A 17,704-nucleotide genomic window follows, 5' to 3' on the forward strand; every position below is an offset into this window, starting at 1 on the left:
TATTTAGCACGATTTAGATGTAAATGATTGTTATTATTAAGTTTAGGGAATCTTGCACTATGATTCAAAGTTTTAATATGATCCCTCCCTTTTTAATATATTCCCTGAATCATTGAATTCAATTAACTCAACCGATTTAAGATGCCCAACAATGTTTCCAAATATATGTTGTGGCATCTTAAGAGTAAACCGCTAATCTTGTTAGATGGTAATACAGTCCAGACTGCCCTGTCAGATTGCCTCCAATAAGTATTAGGTTGCTTTTTTTTTATTTTTATATAAACTTTAAAGTTTAAAGTTCCTGATAAATAAACTCAATATATTCTTCCGCTTTTATAAAATTTTTCTGAAATGAATAAAAAGAACTTGCTCTTTATTAAAACATTAAATGGGCTCAGAAACGAGCCCATGCGGAAAAATGGCAAAATTGTTTGTCTTTTTATTACTGAAAATGCAAATATGACAGAGTTCATTAAATAATTATCTGATTAATGCGGTAAAGAATAATAAGCTTTTCAAGACTGTCTATCGTTAGTCCTCATGTCATCCAATGTGAATTGAGTGCCTTGATTATTGTTTAACTATTAGTAAGGACAGCTGTACTCTAATTCTTGCAGTTCAAGGTTCAAGGAAAAGCGAGGAAATTATGGTAAAACTTTATGGCATAAATGTTGTGAAAGACATTCCTTAATGTGTTGGAGGACTTCTGTTGAAGTTGATGGGTCTAATATTCTTTAGCTTATATTAAAAATCACAAACTATATAAAGATATATTTAACTTTTTGAAATAAATAAAAAAAATTTACTTTATTTAATACAAAACTGCAAATGATATTCCTCAATGTGTTGGAGGACTTCTGTTGAAGTTGTTGGGTCTAACATGCTTTAGCTTATAATAAAAATAATTTATATAATATTAAGATATATTCAACTTTTTTGTATAAATGAAAAAAAATTTTGTTTTATTCAACTACAAAACAATAATAATTTTTAAAAATCAATGGAGCGTCTTCTTCTGATATGAAGTTCCTTTCCGGCTTTGTTGAAGCAAATGGGTTTATAGTAGGCGGTAATATTATGTTAAGACATCTACCACTATCTTGTAAAATCTGTTTCATATCCAAAGGACTTTCGTAAGCAGTGTATGATGTCACGATAATTGGACATTTTAAATTAACAGCGGCATCAATAGTTTCTGGCCAACTATCTTCCATTTGAAAACCAGTGGAACGGTATAGTCCAGCATTGAAGAAACAAACTGCAAAATAAAGGAATTAAAAAAATATTTGGATTAAACGATTAAACAAATGAGGGCATAAGATTTTAATATTGAAGCTGTAAGTCAAGCAAAAGCTAAATGAGAATAGTTTAAGAGATAGAAACTAATCACTTGAGATATTCCATCTAGAAGCTTACTTAAATTTGGTTGAGAAAATGTCTTTCCTTTACGATAATCATGATAAACAATATTTTCAAAATAATAATTCAATTCACGACCATTTTTACGACATACACGGCAGCATCTAAATGAAAAAGAAATTTAAATATTGTTTAATTGTTTTATTTATAATAATATAAATATGTTTTTTACTTAGTTTTTTGCAGTTGTTCAAAACTTATATTTGTCTGTTTCAGTTCAGGTCCTATAAATACTATATTTAATATTTTTACATGTGGTGTTATGTGTAAAAAAAATAATTCCCATTTATGAAGCGTATCGACTTCGAACTCAATTTCAGCCCCTGTAAGACAGCAAATTAGATTTAGATATACATGAGTATAGTACCAATCTACAAACCAATTAAATGTATAGTGACTTCTTCATTACTCTTTAACTGTTCGCAAAGCTTTAGTGCATACCAAGCCGTCAAAGGACCCGTTGCAATTTGACTTAGAACTGCATATTCACAGGATTCCTTGATATCTAAAAGAGATTCAATATTTTTTTAATGTATATTTCAAAAAAATATTATATATATATAAGTTATACCTAAATTCAATTTGAAAAACATGTGCTGTGTATTTGAAACGGCGCCTGGTAGATCCTTTAAAACTTTGGACGGTAATGTAGGTTCAAGTCTTCCATATTTCTCTTGGAATATTATTAATTTCTTAAATAATCTAAATGGTTCGCACCATAAGATATGATCTGCTTTTAAATGATCTGGTTTATCTTTACAGAATGCTACCTGAAACCACAAAAAAGTAATACAGATTTTAATATTATTTTACCAAATAAATATATATTAGCGCATTTTAGTAATAATAAAATTATTATATATACAATTTATATAAGTAAAACTGTTATTATTCATATAAATTTATAATTTATCCTTTATTTACAAATTTATTTATAAGTCATATATGTATAAAGAATAAGAGCAAAATTATTATTAAAAAAATAGATATATTAATCCTAAACATCGCATGCACGATATCCATGTTTTACGTATTTTAATTATAACTGACTTCACTTGCTAATAAAAATATTATTTATGATAATTAATATATATTATTGTTGTAAACTAACTCTAGAAACCTAACTTACTAGTTACATTAAATACTGAAGGAATCAGGGTTCGTATTTGCTCAGAGCGTGAGCCCAAAATTTGCGTGTATTGAAAAACTGCTCATCAGCGTGAGCTTTCAATCTGCTTATATTGAAGAGCTGCTCATGAGATGTTCCAAGTCGAGAACTCACCCCATGAGTATTTATTATATTGAATAGTCTTTGCTGCTGTAATTGCGCTCGCTCGTATGCATGAGCAATCGTATGAAAAAAGTTTCTTGCCCGCTAACGAGCTGTGGGAGAATGAGCAGAAAAGAGCCGCTCATGGATAGGCAAATACCAACTCAGAAAGGAATACTAACAAGTTGAGTTAGGAAGATATGGTTCTAAAGTTTACTATTCGTAATATTTAGTTTAGATAGTCAGATTAGTAAGTATTAGGTCACGGTTCAAACAAATAGCTTAACTATTACAGTTAGTACAGTTATAGTACAGTTAGTCAATTAGCAGGGCAATTCTGACAACGATCTTTCACCTCATCACTCTCAAAAATCTTGGTAAAGATCGATTGAAAAATATTTCGTATTCCAGTATCGATCTATTGTAAGACCTTATAGCTGAAAGCTCTTTGTTTATAAAAATTTGATATTAACTGACCTGTCCGCACTTTTTGCAATCCATTAATTTACTAAATCGATATTCCCTACATTTGTTGTTGGTACATATTCTTGGAAATAACACTATTTCTCTTTCGGTAGGTGTTAAGGTGCGATTGATTATAGATTCCACTTGTCGGACAGTGACAATTCGGTAAGATCGAAATTGATCCATTGTAAACACATCGCATTTGTAGAATATATATCCACCTGTTATATATATATAAATATAATTTCACATTTCATTAACTTATATTGTATTAATTATATATTTATAAATTAATTAAATGAATTGCATATCATTAATTTTCGCACATATTCAAATAATTTTGCACATTTTTTTTTTATAGATTTCAATTAATATTTAATTCATAGCCATTAACCAAAAATGTTCTCATTAAAATATTCATTTAACATATCCGATATGATTTGTGTGTCTTGTTAATTTTTTTTTTCGTTTTTTGAAATATTAGGTATGACCTACCACAATTTTCGGCAACTTGCCTCAATGCATAGCAGCATTGCCGGTGCTGCTCGTCGCTCTTCATGTGTTCCGGATTACAGTAGAAAACCATTCTGCAGCGTTTACACTCGTGGAGCATCTGTCCATTTAAATCACATTTGCAGTACTTGAAGAAAAACACATTTTTAAAATTAAATTAAATAGCGATAAATCTTTATACGAATAGAATATATTTATTTAGGTATATATAAATAAAAGCAGACAATTTTTTTTCTCTGTAAACTTACATTGCACAGCGAAACGGAAAAGTATTGACGTGGTCTATACACATACTCAATGTATTCCTCTTCATCGTCGGTAGTCTCGACATCGGTAATCGGCGTTTGATTAATAAGTTTTTGTAAATTCTCTAAAAATGTATTTGATAGATCGATGGAATCTGTAAATTATTATGTTATTAAGAATTATTATTATTATTGTGTTTAAATATGATTATTATTTAAGAATATTAAAATCAATATTTTTACAAATTCATATTACAACGTCATGAATTAAATTTTAAAAATAATAAGTTCTCAACATCATTTACAAAATAAATTGAATGATAAATAGAATATATAGCATTGCATATAAATTGCCATTCTAAATTGCATTCATATCAATTACGAAGTAAATCCGTATACTACCAATCAGTGGGTAAAATAAATTCTTAACAAAAATGTTAATTAGAGCTTTTGCTAACAGAAGTGTTATTTGTATCAATGGATCGAGTCTAAATGTAATCAACTAACGAAACCCCCATAGTGTATTATTCTATGCAGTTAATATTCAATTTGGCTGAAGTATTCGTAAAAATAACTAAAAGTAACGTGCCAGCTAAAAGCATCAAAATCTACTCCACCAGTTTCTACTTTATTAACTGAAATGGTTAAAGTACACAATAGTATCTGCAGACATTATATATTTCCTCAGCAAATTATCTCATGAAATATAGGTCGTGTGCGAGTTAGGCTAAGTTGCGTTCTAAATGAGGGAAATTCTAAGTTGTGCCGGTAATGTAGTGATGTGTCGATACGTGTTGATAAATGGCTAAATGTGTGCAGTGCAAAATATTCCAAAAAATCTCCCATTTGGTTTAGCATCAACTTAGCCTAACTCGCACACGTCCATAGTATTCTAACCACATTCTTCAGATTTGTTAATTATCTGGTATTCCTAGATACCATTTAAAATAAAATATATACATTCTTTCAATAAACAAACCGCATTATTACCGATTTATAATTCTGTAAAGAGAAAACCTACTGAAAAACATTTATTTTTTCTGAACCAGAAACGAGCACGATATATTATATTGCTACAATTTGACTTTTTAGGCATGTTAGTTCCATCAAAATCCAGTTGATATAGGTATTTTTTATTAAACGATATTAAGAAGGACACAGTTTTTGTTATGGTAAAGGTGAGTTGGTAACATTTTGATATTGTATGTAGCAAAGAAAGTATTTGTATATATAATAGATTTCAGCATAATGTCTTCCTTAACAAACGGTTTCCTTTCAAAAGCATTTAATTATTTTTATCCAATTTATTTTTACTTACTCGTCTGATGTTTCAATCTCTGTGAAACTGAAAGGAAACTGCTGAAGATGTTATAAGAAATTTTGGTATTCCATAAACTTTAGTTTGCTGCTAACAGTCATGTCAAAAATATGCCACAAATCGATAGAAACATGTTCCATTTTTAATAGAATAGACTCTAATGACACTCTGCCTCCCAAGAGACACGACTTACTTAGCCGTATGAAGTAGTTTAACTACTTCTATGGCTACTTTTTGACATAATATTTTATGTTTTAATATTGATAAGAAAATCAGAGTAGATATATATGCAAAATATATACACATTATCGACAGTTTGTTTAGAAGTTACTGGCATCGATATTAAAACCAAAGATATAAGTGAAGTTATAAATAAACAAAAAAATACAATACAAAATAAGTATTAAATTCATAAATCAATACAACCACGAAAACAGACCTTGCAGTGTAATTTTTATATATAATATAAACTAGAGTTCGAACTACAAAATTACTTTCTCGAAAAAAGCACATAAATCTCAATACATTGCACTTTAATCTCAGACAACCTTATATATGCTACAAATATCGAACAGAAAAGTGATGTGAAAAATTTCTACATTTATAGGTTTTATAATAGAACCTTAGTAGGATCACGATAGTTGATATGGATAGATAAAGCAAGTAAATCAATAATGCTTTTCACATAAAAATCAACATAATGAGGAAATATGTAGAATACACAGTGGTGCCAAAAATTACACCACTTAAACAATGGTGTTTTTGGACAGCAATATTTTAACATTTAACATTATTTTAACAAAAAGTCTCTACAGCTGACCTTACTATTTGTTAGCCAATTTAGTTTACATATTTAGGATTATTCCGATTTCCTAGACACGCCGATTTAACAACTGATTTTTAATAGAATCAACTGTTTTGAAAAATAATTTAATTTCGATATATGCCAATATAGGAAAGTACTCTAAATATAGAAGTTTAAAAGTGTAATTTTTATATATATATTAATTATACAAATCACAATTAAAAAGAACTACACATACCAAATGCTGGGACTACTTATTATATATAGTTTTAACGTAAAAATTTTGAACTTTAATGTACAAAACTCGAAAACTGAACCATTTTGACGTAAAACGTCGTGGAAAAATTTAATCTGAATAGATGTCTTTATTGAAAGCTGTTGCTAAATTAGCGTATCTAGAAAAATGGAAAAACACAGATATGTAGCAGGGGCTGTACGAAGAATGAAAACATCGATTAAATTAAAAAACTAAAGCTTGAAAATAGCTATATAAGTCTTCGGAACTTGGCTGAAAAGAAGGCCATATCGTTAAGTTCATTCATAACATTATTACTGTTATTATGGGCAAGAAACACATCGCCACATAAATGGTGCTAAATGATATCAATTTTGTTTAGAAAGATCATCCAAAGTAGATTACTACAGACACGTTTTCCCGAACCTTTATAAATCCTATGCTTATGATGCGCTTAAAAGCTGGCGCAAACTACGCAATAAAAATTATATATACAAGATTGGGTCAAACTCTGGCATAGTTATATTGTACTCAATAGGACCTATTTTGAAGATGAGAAAATAAATTAAATAAATTAATAAAATTGACTGTTATATATTAAATATATGGTATTAATTTCGGAAATCAGAAATATTGTCCTTTGAACTCATATTTCTAAGTACGCGAACAGATTACCTATAGAAGCTATAACCTATGTTTATTACTTTTTACTTTGAAATTAGATTAGAACAATGAGAAATATAATATAAATATAAAAATTATAATAATTAGTTATGGTTGCCTGCAATCATTCAAGGCATACTTAAAATATTAGAATAAATCTATTTTGATCTATTTAAAATAAATTTTATTTTCAAATTTGAATTTATGGCATGCAATTAGTTAAGAAAAACAGAAACTCGTCTGTTCATTTATATGATTAATACTAATTGCACATTCTCAGACCTATTCTTACAGAGACCCACCATTTGCCATTACGTGCTCGACTTGTTTTTGTAAATTCGTTATAAACGCACTATTTTTAATTGAATTTTTCGCAACATTTTCTTTTGATTTTGATTTTTTCACTTCTGTCAAATTTTCACTTGAATTTGGCTTAGAACATTTTTTGTTAGATTTTTCACTAGAAATTTGATTTTGATTTTGATTTTTTAAAAATTTTTCACGAATTAATTTTTGTATAATCTTAATAGCTTCATTATCTGTTGAACTCTGCTGTGTCTGAGCCGCTTCAGATTTTAGTGGAACTTCACTGTTTTGTTCGTCTTCCGGACCGATATTTAGTTCTGATACCCGATCATTTACACTATTACAATTATCGGCTGGAGTTTCACAAGTGAGACTCGCCTCAGCATTCAACCTATTGGCTTTATGTTTGGGCCTATTACGTTGCCTCGGTTTTTTCTTATGACCACTCATTTTAGTAAGTAATTTTTTAATTCAAATAAAAAATTATGCAATTTTCCTTTGCTAATCCGTTGAAGACCAACGCATGCAATCTTGAGAATTCACGAAACTAAAATGCACCAAATTCTATTTGTTTTATAAACGAAATAGGCTTGTACTAGCTAAATTCTTTTTCTTTCGAACTGCAGTACATAATGTAAAATGTAATCATTCATTGTGCATGGGCAAGTCTTATTCTTTCTTTAAAATTGGCCAACTGCCATTTCATTTTATTTGTTATTTCTTAATGCTATGGTTAGTTGTGTTAGCATAAATAGCCGGCATTTAAAACAAAGGTGTATAATTAGTAACCTACCTTAGGCTGGGGTAGGCTCCTGGCAATATAGAACACAAAAACAATTTATAAATCCTTCCTTCAACAATAAGACCTGATCGAATACAAGAAAAAACTGTTATTAATATAAAAAATTTTTCCTTTTGCTTTATTCTTGTAATTAATAAAGAAAGAAGTAGTTACGTTACTTCTTTATCATTATAAATCTTTATAAACTTAAACTATTTAAATATATTTTCGTATCTTGACTTACTGGTCCTGCGTAGTAGAACTCAGAGACTTTGTAGTCTCTGAGCAGGAAAAGCAACCATACAATCTAGTCTTATAAGCTCTTGATTGGAAAAGTTACAAATAAGTTTGTTTTCTCGATAAAAATTAGAGGATTGTTTAAGCTCCGCGCTATTACCTCTAACTTTGCTTATCTCTTTGTTGGTAAAAATTTTAGAGTCAAAACCCTTATAGGTTTTCTATTGCTCTACTTGTTTTTTCTATTCATTACGTATTTATACTTATACTTCTATAAGAAGAATTCTTAAACAAATTTACAAAAAAAAAATTTTAAATATTCATACCGCATCTAATAATTCATTATTTTTTTATATATAAGGTCCTATGCTTCAATGGGAGATACAGGAATTGCTGATGATGATGATTTTTATAAGAACATGTTAGAGAAACATTCGGACACAACTAAGCTTGTGGGGCTTAAAATCAACTGAACAAAAACAAAAACACTTTGTATCAATGTGATCAGTCAACAACCTTTTACTATCGTTGGTCATAGATTAGAGGACGTCAACAATTTCTGTTATATTGGGATTGATTGATGCCAGTATGGAAGTCCAGTACCTGCCTACCCGCACAATATTGAACATTTATAACTCTAGCGTCAAATCGGCGATGTTGTATGGGTCGTGGGAGGTAGCATACAAAAACTGGAAGTCTTCTCCAATCAATGTCTGCGTAGAATATTGTGCATATCGAATAACAACCTCAGAGACGGCAAACCAAAGATAAGTTTCTCAGGAGATAAGCATAGAGAATATTTTTAGTAATAAGAATATTATAGTGTATAAAAGAACAATCAATATAATACTATAATTGTCTTAAAACAACACATATAGAACCTAATGTGGTCATCATTCAAATTTATACTTAATTTAAAATATTTATCGAAGCATATGTATTTTATTGACTAATATATACTCACAATGTAAAAGAATCAAAAATGTTACAACCTGAAGTCGTACTTGTTTTTCTTGTTTAATATTACAAGCATCGATTATTACATCGATCTAACTTTACCAATTTGTAAGTGCAATTTTTTGGCATATGCTTGAAGCACATACTAACATATGTCAATATTCTATTTCAAATGCTTAGATTCAATATATGTTATCACATACGTTCCTATTTTATGTGTTTGGATTCGAAAAGAACCATCAGTAATACTTTTTCCTTTTTTTTTTTGAAATGGTATTTGCGCATATATTTAAAGCTGGTTATTTAATAATAATATATAATAACCATACTTCACATCCGTATACAAAAACTATGCAAGTAATAGATTTATATATACGGATTTTTAATATTCTTCATAGAATCTTAGACTTACAGAACTCTATATACTTTATATACTTTCAAAATATAGAGTTCTTTAACTTTTATGAAAATAAACTTGAATTTTTTTTGTATTGCTATGATTGTATTATTATTTAAAGTTAACAACATGGTCAGATATTAATTTGCTCGTTAGTAATGGTAATTCTTTATTAAATTCCGTTTATTTGAAACGTTATAACTTGATTTATAAACTAAATTTAAGATTTGTATAACCAATCATATATATAGAGCACATAGAACACATGTATTTCTTATATGGTAAAAATTTTACTTATTTGATTTTTTTCTAATTCCCTGATGTACACAAAGACAATAATTACTCCCATTAGTGAATATTTACTTTTACTCATCTGACGACATGATCCTCTTTCTGATTTTCTTCCCACATTTATACCGCTTGATGTATCTTACCGATGGACCACTATCCTTTTTTTTTTATTTTTTTTTAATAATTATTTAATTAGGATTTTATATTTGATATAAATTTGATGATATGATATATAATTTTATATTTTATTACATCTGTAGATTTTCTAACAATGAATCAAAATACAACAATTCAATCAATATGTGTTGTTATGTAAAGTACTTTTTAAATATTAATTGCCTGGCAACTCTGGCCTGTCATTATTCTATATTCCTTTTGTAATTATTATTCATTATTCATTTATAGTATAGTTAATAAAGCGAAGTAAAGAACATGTTAAAAATACATCGGACCGTGTTTCACTTTTGCTAAAAATATATAATAGGTTATGGGCCCAGGACGCTTCCACTGCGAAGTAAAAAGCACGTGCACATAAAAAAGTAGATTTAATACGTGTATAAAAATGTCGGGAACGGTGATTCGAGTTGAACCGCTTAACGCGGAAAACTACGATACATGGAAATTACAAATGAAAGCTATTCTCATAAAAAACGATTTATGGTCATATGTCGAAGGTACTGCGTCGTGTCCAACGGGCGAAGCGGCTGCAAAATGGATCAGCTTTGATCAGAAAGCGTGTGCTGATATAATGTTATCAGTAAGTGCATCAGAATTAAGATTAATTGCAGAATGCACAAATTCAAACGAAATGTGGATGAAACTACAAGCCACATATTCATCAAAAGGGCCTGCGCGCAAGGCGACGTTGCTGAAAAAGGTTGCACTTTCGCGCATGAAGGAGGGTGAAAAGGTTAGACAGCACCTCAACGATTTTTTTGAAGCCGTGGCAAAATTAAAGGAAATTGACGTCACCATCGGGGATGAGCTTCTGGCCATACTGCTCCTATATAGCCTACCCGATTCTTTTAATACTTTCAGGTGCGCGTTAGAAACGCGCGACGAGCTGCCAAAGCCAGACATACTTCGAGTGAAAATATTAGAAGAAGCTGAATCGCAAAGGACAAAAGAAGACAGACATAGTGATGAAAACTCTCTATACATAAATCGAAATAAAAGCCGAAACGCAAAACAAAACAAACGATACAGTGATTCTAAACGAAACAAACAATGTTTTAATTGTGGCAAAATCGGACATTTTGCACGTGAATGTAAAAATAAAGCAAAAGCTGAAAATAACACGCAATTGAAAAATTCGGAAAAACCTGTAAACAATAATTTTAGCTATCATGTTGAAGATGCATTTATTAGCTCAATAAAAGAAAATTATTGGTGCCTAGATAGTGGATGTACTGCCCATTTAAGTGCAAACCGTGAATATTTTACAGACTTTCAAAAATCGAATAAAGTGCTTAACTTAGCAAACGACAACACAACAAATATAAACGGCGTCGGTAAAATGAAAATAACTGTAGACGTATACGGTCGTGATAATAACATTGATCTTAAAGAAGTTCTATATGTCGAGGACTTGCGTACAAGTCTACTTTCTGTATCAAAAATAGTAGACAGCGGATATGAAGTGCATTTTCGCCCTTCAGATGCAATCGTATTGGACAAATATCAGAAGGTTATAACTAGAGCGAAAAGATGTGGAAATTTTTTTATTGTTGAAAATAAAAATCATTTTGCACAAGTTGCTGAAGAAAAATGTGACATTGAAAAGTGGCACCAGAAAATGGGCCACATAAATGAAAACGATCTTAAAAAAATTGGCTAGTAATAACCTAGTACACGGATTAAAATTAAATCCTAAACAAAAACTTCCGACTTGCGAAATTTGTATTAGTGAAAAACAAATACAAAAACCATTTCCTAAGAGTAAAGAAACTAGAACAAGTGATTTATTAGAGATCGTGCATAGTGATGTGTGCGGACCAATGAGAACAGCATCAAATTCGGATGCAAAATATTTCGTAACATTTATTGATGACAAATCACGCTATTGTCAAGTATATTTTATAAAACAAAAATCCGATGTATTAAATGTATTTAAGCAATACAAAAGAGCAGTAGAAACATTTACGGGTAAACGAATTAAGGCTTTACAATCAGACAATGGTAGAGAATACGTTAATTCTGAATTTAATTTATTCTTGAGGAAATTTGGTATACAAAGACGCTTAACTGCTCCATATACGCCGGAGCAAAATGGTATTGCTGAACGTAAAAACAGAACTCTAGTTGAAATGGCCCGTTGCATGATGAAACAAGCTGAAGTTTCGCCAAATTTTTGGGCAGAGGCCATAAATACAGCGTGCTATATTCGGAATAGGTGTCCTACAAAAGCATTGAACGGTGTAGTACCGCACAAGTTGTGGACTGGTAAAATGCCAACTATTGTACATTTTCAAGTATTTGGCTCTAAAGCATATGTCCTAAAAAAGGATAAGACTAGAGATAAATTCGATTCTAAGTCAGAACCTTACATGTTTGTTGGATATTCAAACGAAGCGAAAGCCTATCGGCTGTGGTCACCTACAAAACGAAATATAACAATAAGCCGTGATGTCGTGTTCGTAAACAAAAATATCTATCATAATAAATACGAAAACATTTATATTAACAATGAAAACGACTGCCAAAAAAATGATTATATCGATATTGCGTTCGAAAATTGTGAAAATCAGAAACTGTCGGTCAATCCGAAAATTGTAGAAAATACAGATACGCGAGAAGAAAACTCCATTCGTAGAAGAGGTCGTCCGAGACTTATTCGCACAAATTCACGCGGTAGGCCTCGAAAAGAATATTACACGTCAAATCGGAATGGTGAAGAATCATCCAACGAAGACGAAAATACAAGTTCAGTAAGAAAAATTGGTGATAAAAACCATTCAGATGATGAACCTGACAACAACGTTTTTGAAGATTGTGAAATGGCGTTTCTCACTACATATCAAACTCCAGTAACGATTTTGGAGGCACTTGAAAGCGATGAAACAAATTCCTGGTCAAAAGCGCTAGAAGACGAAATGGTGGCACAACTAAAGAATAAAACATGGGAAGTGGTCGAAAGACCGAAATCACGAAGAGTTATTGGGAATAGATTCGTGCTTCGAACTAAAGATGACGGAAAACAGAAAGTACGATTAGTAGCGAAGGGTTTTGCACAACGACCAGGTGAAGACTTTCATGATACGTTTTCTCCAGTCGCTCGTTCAACATCTATAAGACTACTTGCGGCACTGGCAGCAAAAATGGATTTGGAGATCCATCAGATGGATGTCATTACAGCATACCTAAATGGAGAGATCGAAGAGAGTGTCTTCATGGAAATTCCCGATTATCTTATACCATTCCTGAACAAAGTTGTTTCATCAAAACCAGTGGGAAAAACTTCAACAATATTGTGTGGAAAAGTTAAAGAAACAGCGCAGCATTGGTTAAAGGCGATTAAATCAAGTAAGTCACCTGTATGTTTATTAAAGAAAGCTCTTTATGGACTCCGTCAGTCTGGGCTATCATGGTACATGAAATTGACAAAGAAACTACAGAATATGGGTCTAAGTGCAGTACAACAGGATCCTTGTGTATTCACTAAGCGAGAAGGCAACGACATTGTTTTGATGACAATATATGTAGATGATTTACTAATAGCGTCCAATAATAAGTTTCGTATAAAAGAAATAAAGGCTGCACTTGCGAATGATTTCGAAATGAAGGATTTGGGAATAGTAAGTAATTGTCTTGGCATCGAGTTTCATCAAAATTTAAGCAAGCATCAAGTTTTTCTTTCACAAGAGAAGTATGCAAAAAGCATCATTGAAAAGTTCAATATGAAAGACTGTAAACCAGTGAAGACTCCCATAGAATTGAACATTAAGTTAACGAAACCAACAAAAATTGATGAAGGTGTTATGAAGATGTATCCCTATCAAAGCTTGATAGGAGCATTAATGTACTTAGCTGTTACAACTCGACCTGATATTGCGTTTGCTATAAACTTTCTTAGCCAGTTCAATTCAAATTATAACGTGGAACATTGGAAAGCAGCAAAACGAATTCTAAGATACCTTAAAGGTACAAGCAACTATGGTCTATTGTATGAGAAAAACAATGAAGAATTGTATGGTCTGGTTGACGTTGATTGGGGCGCTGACTTAAACGATAGACGTTCATATTCAGGGTATGCGTTCATTATATCAGGAGCAGCGATATGTTGGGAAGCTCGAAAGCAACGTACAGTAGCGCTTTCAAGCACTGAATCAGAATATATGGCCATATCTGAGGCCACAAAAGAAGCGTTATATCTAAAGGCAATCCTTGATGATGTTGGCATTACAAGTAAAACAATTGAAATCTTTAATGATAATCAAAGCGCTCAAAAATTAACGGAAAGCTTCAGGTATCATCCACGGACAAAGCACATTGATATTCGTTATCACTTTATTCGCAGCAAGGTTAACGACGGCACTGTTAAAATCAAATATATGCCAACAGAAGAAATGCCCGCAGACGTCCTTACCAAAGGACTCACTACAGAAAAGCATGTTAATTGCTTACGGAAATTAGGAATGAAATATTAAAGTCATATTTTATACATAATAAAAGCACTTTAAGAGGGGGTGTTGTTATGTAAAGTACTTTTTAAATATTAATTGCCTGGCAACTCTGGCCTGTCATTATTCTATATTCCTTTTGTAATTATTATTCATTATTCATTTTTAGTATAGTTAATAAAGCGAAGTAAAGAACATGTTAAAAATACATCGGACCGTGTTTCACTTTTGCTAAAAATATATAATAATATGCAATCAATTAAATAATATAAATAAATTATTATATTTTTTAAATTAATTTTTTATAAGTCTTATGTGAAATTATTTTTTGTTTGTTTTTTATTTTAATTTTCATTAAAATTAATTTATAATTTTATAATTTATAATAAAATTAATTATAAATAAAATAAATTGAGCTACGAAATATTTAAAAATTGAATTTAACCATTAATTTTAATGCGTTCGAATTTCTTGTCATCAAACAAACGTCAAACAGCTCGCTGTCAAAGTTCTGTCAGTTCTCAGTCGATGCAACATCCGAAGCTAAAAAGTAAAAAGTAGTGCAAATTAGATTAGAATACATAAACACTAATCTAAAATTCAATTAAAAGCGATAATATTGAAAGAGATTTATAAATGGCAACATTAGAAGATAAATTATTAGGCGAGAAACTGCAATATTATTGCAGTAGTAGCGAAGGTGAAGATAATGATGAAGATGATGCTGAAGGTAAAGAATCTTGTAAACAAAGTGCTGGAGCTACTTGCTTAGATCCTGGTGCATGTCCTGAGCCACCAGCAGGAGGCTATCGATCGCATACTTCAACTAATACTGGTCCAAAAGGTGTCGTACAAGATTGGCAACGTTTCAAACAATTGCAAGCTGAAAAACGTGAAGAAAATGAACGACAACGTCTCGAATTAGCAAGAAAATTGGCTGTAACTACAAGTACACCACAAGAAGATGAAAAACGTAAAGAGCAGGATGACATTGATGCAGAATTAGCAGAACTAATGAGCGAAGATTTTTTGCAACAATTCCAAAAGCAACGCATGGTAGAAATGTTAAAGCAATGCGGACACACCAATCAATTCGGTAAAGTGATGCAATTAACCACACACGAAGAGTACTTAGATTGTGTAGAGAAAGAAAACAAACACATCACAGTTATTATACATATATATGATAATGCTGTAAGTGCTTGTGCTACGTTAAATAAATGCTTAGACACATTAGCCACTGAATATCCGTCCATTAAATTTGCTAAAATTGCTAGTTCCGTTGCTGGCATGAGTCGAGATTTTCGCGTGAAAGGCTTACCAGCGTTGTTGGTATACAGAGCACAACTCTTGATTGGCAATTTTGTACGCATTACTGATGATCTCTCCGATGATTTCTTTCCATCCGATGTTGAAAGTTTTTTAATCGAAAACGGCGTTCTAGGATAAAAATTTAATTTAAGTTTTTTTAAGTATACATTATTCATTCAAACGCAAACCTAAACACTCATTTAATATTTAAAATTTTTATTTAATCTATTTAAAATTATAAGTTAAAGAAATGCGATAAACTGGGTAAACCCATATTTTGTGTAACCATAAAATCATATCTTTATATAACATATTAAGTTATTGTGTTGTTTAAATATTATTTGTTTTTTATATTGTTTTTAGAATATTTTTCTTATGTTTAAATAAAAATGAATTACTTAATAATTAAGAACTCCTAAAAAATTATTTGAAATCTCATATATCTCACTCGATTTATTTTTATAACAATTATTACTCTACATTTTTAAAAATGAATTTTCGTAGAATAGATAGATATGTGTTCATCCTTTACAATATACTTTAGCTTGTATATGTCGATATTTCATATACATGATGTAAGCAAGGCAATATTTATATTTAAAAAAATTTTATATGAATATTATATACCCAGTTATACATATAATCTTAAATGTATTACAATTATGAAATTTAAAAAATCATATTAATCTTAACATACTAAATAAATGTAATTTTATTTATCCCCATCTAATTGTTTAAATTTTATTTATCACCTTTAAGTACAAAAAATATTAAAAAAATTGTATGTTCTTGTGAATGGTAAAACGCCAAAGGAAGGAAGCGCCACCTGGCTGTCATAGATAAGCATGGGCGTACCAAGCGCCGAAATTAGGGGGAGGGGAGCTGGTATGGTGATATGATATTATCATATGTAAATAAGTGACATCATAATCTAAATGTGGCTGTTGCTGAAGCCATTTGTTTGATATTCTAAATTTAAAAAAGTTGCTTAAAGGGTCTAATCTTTGTTTGATCATTCTAGCAATATATATATCATATATAATATATGGATTTAAATTCAATTAAACATTTAATACTTACGTTTCCAATTATAAATTTACTGCTTTAAAAATCTTCAGTAAAAAAAATTTTCTAAATTAAGACATTTGTTTTAAAATTAAATTTAATTAATTTATTATTATACGCAATTGTTAAATGCGTATTAAAATATTTACAATTGATTTTGCTAATTATAATAATACATACACAGTTGCTGATAACATTTATATACTTTTATAATAAGTAAAAGATAAAAATATATACAATAGTATATACAATATAATATATATTATATTACTTATAATGTATATATTGACAAAAAAAAACTTAAAATTTGAAGTTATATATAGATATAATTAATACACATACTGTCACAATTTTCAAAAACACCCTGTATTTTGCATTGTTATACATTTTATTTTTACAATGAATTTTTTTCTAATATCCTATGATTTATATAATAATAGCTGAATAAAAATTTAATTAAATTTATTTTTAACTAAATTGGTGTTGTTAGTTCTATTAAAATTAATTAAATTATTTATTATTATTATTTTAAATATTAAATTTAAAAATGCTTATATAATTACCACACACAACGCGATTTAAATATAGTAAATTTATTTATGAATATATAAATATTATATAGATATTTTTTTATTTATTTTTATAATATGCGTTTATTTAATAATAGTATATTTTTTTGTTTTAAATCGATAGATTTGAAGAGATGTGATTAAATTTTAATTCATGAATATTTTTTTTAAATGACTAACAATTATTTTTATAAATTTAAAAATGTTTGAAATAATAAAAATATTACAATTATTTTTA

At 29.8% G+C, this 17,704-nt stretch overlaps 3 protein-coding genes across 5 annotated transcripts in view; 1 reads left to right on the plus strand and 2 right to left on the minus strand.

The window, feature by feature from the left end:
• Positions 1-863: 863 nt before the first annotated feature.
• On the minus strand, positions 864-7,791 carry LOC119673204. The gene is made up of 9 exons (XM_038084440.1): positions 7,236-7,791; positions 3,916-4,067; positions 3,650-3,794; positions 3,167-3,375; positions 1,991-2,189; positions 1,799-1,924; positions 1,592-1,742; positions 1,417-1,523; positions 864-1,258 (listed from the first exon to the last, which is right to left on the minus strand). The coding sequence occupies exons 1-9, from the start codon at positions 7,687-7,689 to the stop codon at positions 963-965; spliced, it is 1,839 nt and encodes a 612-aa protein (XP_037940368.1). The 5' UTR covers positions 7,690-7,791; the 3' UTR covers positions 864-962.
• Positions 7,792-14,940: 7,149 nt separating this feature from the next.
• The window catches only part of LOC119667489 (rho GTPase-activating protein 20), a 58,063-nt gene continuing 55,299 nt past the window's right edge, over positions 14,941-17,704 (minus strand). The window contains exon 6 of one of the 3 annotated variants that reach the window (XM_038076794.1): positions 14,941-15,064. In XM_038076794.1, coding sequence (XP_037932722.1) covers positions 14,999-15,064 — 66 coding nt within the window. In that variant the 3' untranslated portion in view covers positions 14,941-14,998. The remainder of the gene's footprint in view (positions 15,065-17,704) is intronic. The other 2 variants (XM_038076817.1, XM_038076799.1) reach the window with 2 other exon arrangements.
• LOC119667529 (phosducin-like protein) lies at positions 15,071-16,113 on the plus strand. The gene has a single exon (XM_038076835.1). It carries the CDS (start codon positions 15,158-15,160, stop codon positions 15,968-15,970), a length of 813 nt encoding a protein of 270 aa, XP_037932763.1. The 5' UTR covers positions 15,071-15,157; the 3' UTR covers positions 15,971-16,113.

Source organism: Teleopsis dalmanni, chromosome 1 (genome assembly GCF_002237135.1).
Source record: "Teleopsis dalmanni isolate 2A chromosome 1, ASM223713v2, whole genome shotgun sequence".
NCBI lineage: Eukaryota > Metazoa > Arthropoda > Insecta > Diptera > Diopsidae > Teleopsis > Teleopsis dalmanni.

Coding starts and splice junctions, on each gene's coding strand:
- LOC119673204 (XM_038084440.1), bottom strand. CDS start 7,689: ATGAGTGGTCATAAGAAAAAACCGAGGCAACGTAATAGGCCCAAACAT. Junction 4,068..7,235: donor CGAGCACGTAATGGCAAATG/GTGGGTCTCTGT, acceptor AATAATTTACAG/ATTCCATCGATCTATCAAAT. Junction 3,795..3,915: donor TTTCCGTTTCGCTGTGCAAT/GTAAGTTTACAG, acceptor TTTTTCTTCAAG/TACTGCAAATGTGATTTAAA.
- LOC119667529 (XM_038076835.1), top strand. CDS start 15,158: ATGGCAACATTAGAAGATAAATTATTAGGCGAGAAACTGCAATATTAT.